Below are 4,543 nucleotides of genomic sequence, written 5' to 3'. Positions count from 1 at the left end.
TTTTTCCCTCTGGTGTTGGGGTTGGTTGTGGATTGAGAATGGACGGAGGGAGAACTGGGCAGGTGCTGCCTCCCCTTGCCTTTGCTGTTCGACCTCCTTTTCTATGTGCATGTTATGAATGAGGATTGACTGTCAAGGGGAGTTGTTTTCTTGGGCCTTAGGGGTCTCTGGCAAAAGTGGCTACATTTCACCACTGCCTCTTGGCATTCCTTCTCCATGCGTACTTCTTTGTCCTCAAGGGAAAAGATCCTCTAGAAAGCATATCATCTACTAATACCATTCTACCTCCTGCGCCAACTCTCAGGCCTGTGCGCACAAGCAGGATCCGTTTTCCTTAACTTTTTGGAACAAAGAACTCAAGATGAGGTTATTCTGACCCCTTCTTGGGCATTCCACCATTGTGCCATATGGTTTCCTGAGTGCTTTCCTTCTGCTTTTATGGGAAAAATTAACAATCACCTGGCTAAGTAAGGTGTCCAAGTGGGAACAAAATGCATTGGCTGATGGACTGTTTACCACTAGTGCCACCTGGGAAGATCTAAACACACTAAGAATTATTTTGGAGATTTCCCAGCTCCACAGTGAGCATCACTGGGCACTTTTGGACTCTTTCTGACTTCCTGAACTTGCCTCCTTTCTTGTTCTTAAGGTTTTGGTTCCCTTTTGCCCCACATTTGTAAGCCAGTCCCTAACAATCCTTGGCGCCAGGACTCATCTCATCCTTCCTTCGTTGAGAATAAAAACGTTGGGGAAAAAAATGAAACTTTGAAATCCTTTCCTCACAGTGCCTTCAGTTCAGTTCAGTTGCTGAGTTCAGTTGCTCAGACTCTGCGACCCCATGGACTGCAATGCCAGGCTTTCCTGTCCACCACCAAATTCCGAAGCCTGCTCAAACTCATGTCCATCGAGTCAGTGATGCCATCCAACCATCTCATCCTCTGTCATCCCCTTCTCCTCCTGCCTCCAATCTTTCCCAGCATCAGGGTCTTTTCCAATGTGTCAGTTCTTCACATCAGGTGACCAAAGTATTGGAGTTTCAGCATCAGTCCTTCCAATGAATATTCAGTATTGATTTCCTTTAGGATTGACTGGTTGGATCTCCTTGCAGTCCAAGGGACTTTCAAGAGTCTTCTCCAACACCACAGTTCAAAAGCACCAATTCTTCAGTGCTCAGCTTTCTTTATTGTCCAACGTCGCATCCGTACATAACTACGGGAGAAACCACAGCTTTGACTAGACGGACCTCTGTTGGTAAGTAATGTCTCTGCTTTTTAATATGCTGTCTAGGTTTGTCAGAGCTTTTCTTCCAAGCAGTAAGCGTCTTTTAATTTCATGGCTGCAGTCACCGTCTGAGTGATTTTGGAGCCCAAGAAAATAAAGTCTGTCACTGTTTCCATTGTTTCCCCATCTATTTGAAATGAGGTGATGGGACCGGATGCCACAGTACCTTTACCCCTACCCAAAGGATATCAGCTGCATTTAGGATTAAACTGGGTGGGAAAAGTGGGCAGAGCCTGTACCTTCTCTCCGGTCTTGAACCTGATCTTCCAGTCAGGGTTGAGAAGCAGAAGCTCTGTTGCAGACAAGAGGTGCCTACTTTATACACTGGGAATGGCCTTGGTGGTACCCAACTCTACTTTCCTTGTTTGTCAGGAGCCAAATCTTAAACCAGAACTAACAACTTACACGAAGAGGTGGCAACAAAAGCAATTTTATAAGTAGATAAGAGTGTAACATTTCATCACAGTTCCGAGAATTTGGTTAGTTGTCTCAGAGCATTTCAGAATGATGCATTGTGCAAGTATTGTACAGATATTCTCAAAGTTAGTACCGAACTTAGACTTGGGCAGGGGAGCTGTTGCCCGGGGCCCTCAAATTTAATAAGCATACAACAGTCCTTGTATTCACCAGGATCTGATGCTACGCTGGCCCCCTGTGACCTGAGCCCTAAGCATCCACTCTCATGACGAACACCTTTCAAGCCATGGGGTTCTTTTTCATCTCCTCTGCCTGAGGTGCCTGAAACAAAAGGAGCAGGAATCCTGATGAGAATTTCAGAGAGAGATACTGCTTAGCAGGGTGAGGAGGGTTTGCTTAGGGAAAAGACAAATTCATTAATTTGTCAAATCTTTCCTCTCAGAAAACAAGAGTGCAAGAGATACTTGAGTAACCAGAGATCATTTCCTAAAGTAGGGAGCTTCCCTTCTTTGGCTCCTCTGTGTTCCAGTGGAGACTTCCAGGAGTTCCCATGAATTGGCATAGTTTTCCAACAGTTTTATATGGTGGTGGACAACACTTTGTAGTAATAATTCACATGACTTTTGACTTTGTGTATGAAGGTCTAGAATTAACATGCATGGCACATGACAGCAATTCATTACATTAGCTGATGAATACAAGAATTATGAATGTTCCTGTTTGCAAAAAACATTTATAACTAATTGAAATTTCAAAAATCAAAATTAAAAAGTGAGTTTTGTTTAAATAATTAAAACTTTTAAATAGGTTGGAGTTTATTTAGCCTTTTAATATTATTTTGAATATTTTATATTTTTTTCAGGTTTTAAAACTTCTTATTTGCATATTAATAAAATTGTGCATTCCAATAATTAAAATCATTTGAACAACAACAAAAAAAATGGCACTCTGATTAAACTACATTTTACAGTCCGCAGAACACCTTGGACCAGCTTGTTACTCTAGATTTCACTGTCGTCCCACCCAGCTTCCTCCTTCACCAAAAGGCAAGTTCTTTTCCTTCCCTGCCAGCCACACAGGCAGATGGGAGAGGCAGGCGCTGCCTTCGTTGTCAGTAGTTCTCCATTCTTTGATGTGAAAAGGGGTAGCACAGTCATTTAAACTCGATCCAACTTCTTTGCATCTTACAAAGTTAAACAGCTAAAAGAAGTAAAATAAGAAGGCAATGTTTGTGGAATGTACAGTGCATACTGGTGGCGCACGCTTCATTACGACTCGCCTGCTTGCTTCTCCTGTTCAATCGTTTCTTTCGAAGGCAGTGGATTTTTCTGTTGCGTCTCCTTTTTCTTCAATTTCGACTTATCGAACTTCTCTATCTCGGCCCTATGGAGTTTGTCAGACACGGTTGCAGAGGGCGCACAGCGAACTGCGAGCGAGCGAAATCGGGTCTGCACTGTGGCCTCCGCTGAGTCTATTTTGAATACTTTAAAAGCTAACTTTTGGAAACAGATGAAAAAAGAATTCGAATTTTAAATTCTTTTTTTTATATAAATTTATTTCTTTTAATTGGAGGCTAATTACTTTACAATATTGTATTGGTTTTGCTATACATCAACATGAATCCTGCATTAACTTCAATTTACATTTTTTATGAAGGTACATTCTACTTTTGTACACTTTGAATAAATTTTTTTTTAATCCTATAGATCCTGAGTAGATAAGATCATAGTAGAAACAGGAAGTACAAAAATAGAGGTTAGAAGCCAAAAGTAGAAACAAACTAGAAATAGAAAATCCTCAGTGAGGTGGTGATAGTCTGCTTAAAAGTTTAAAACTCCATAATATCAAGTGGGCACAAGCAAGATATAACACATTTTTTATTTAAAGAAGATTTAATTACTGATCACAAAATGTAAAGTATGTGAAAACCATTCTCATCAAATCCACACCATGATAACGTTGAAATCTCTGCAATTTCACCCTGTTTATTAATTAAAAAAAATAATTACTGGGGCTTTCCTGATGGTTTAGTGGTAAAGAATCCGCCTCCCAGTGCAGGAGATACGGGTTTGAGCCTTGATCCTGGAAGATCCCACATGCCAAAGAGCAACTAAGCCCGTGTGTCCCAACTACTGAGCCTGTGAGCCGCAGCTCCTGAGGCACGGAGCCTGAGCACCCATGCTGCACTGCGAGAGAGGCCAGTGCAGTGAGCAGCCTCTGTGCCCCAGCCAGACAGTGGCCCCTGCTCCCTGAAACCAGAGAAAACCCTTTGCAGCAAGGAAGACTCAGCAGAGCCTAAACAAACAAAGTAATAACTGATTAAGACGGTAAGACCAGGGGAGTTCTTTGGTGGCCTAGTGGTTAAGATTCCAGGCTTTCATTGCCATGGCCCAAGTTCAATTCCTGGTCAAGGAACTGAGGTCCTACCAGCTGTGAGTGTTGGGACCTAACAAACGCCATGATAGGCTTCAGGGACTAAGGTAGGACTCACGGGAAAAGCTGAGTCATCGCCCAGTGAGGTCATCCCCGAGGATGCCAGGACTTGTCTAATCAGCATACTCCCCATAACCTGGTTTGAGTTTATCAGGACGTAAAAGACATCCCAGCCAATAAAGATTAGCCAATTAGCAAACCCCTGCAGCCAATAAAGATTAGCCAATTAGTAAATACCAGGAAACTCCTGCAGCCAATCAGCCCTTGCCAACTCTCTGTCTTTGTTCTAAACCTATAAATACTGCTGTAAATCTGGGCTCTGGGCTCTTGCTCCACTCCACTGCATTGGAGCCCTAGCTTGAGCTAGAAATAAAACCCCTTCATGCTTTTGCATTGCTGTGGATGTCTTATT

The 4,543-nt window shown here is 42.6% G+C and overlaps 1 protein-coding gene across 1 annotated transcript; it reads right to left on the bottom strand.

Moving 5' to 3' along the window:
* Nucleotides 1-2,550: 2,550 nt before the first annotated feature.
* Nucleotides 2,551-3,227, bottom strand: LOC120873649 (thymosin beta-4-like; the record flags this gene model as incomplete). Its single annotated transcript, XM_040254448.1, has 1 exon — nt 2,551-3,227. A coding segment is annotated over one exon (261 nt), but the record flags the coding sequence as incomplete, so codon positions are not given.
* Between the last annotated feature and the right edge of the window lie 1,316 nt (nt 3,228-4,543).

Source organism: Oryx dammah, unplaced genomic scaffold (assembly GCF_014754425.2).
Source record: "Oryx dammah isolate SB20612 unplaced genomic scaffold, SCBI_Odam_1.1 HiC_scaffold_14, whole genome shotgun sequence".
Lineage (NCBI taxonomy): Eukaryota > Metazoa > Chordata > Mammalia > Artiodactyla > Bovidae > Oryx > Oryx dammah.
This window is presented reverse-complemented; position numbering and strand designations above follow the sequence as displayed.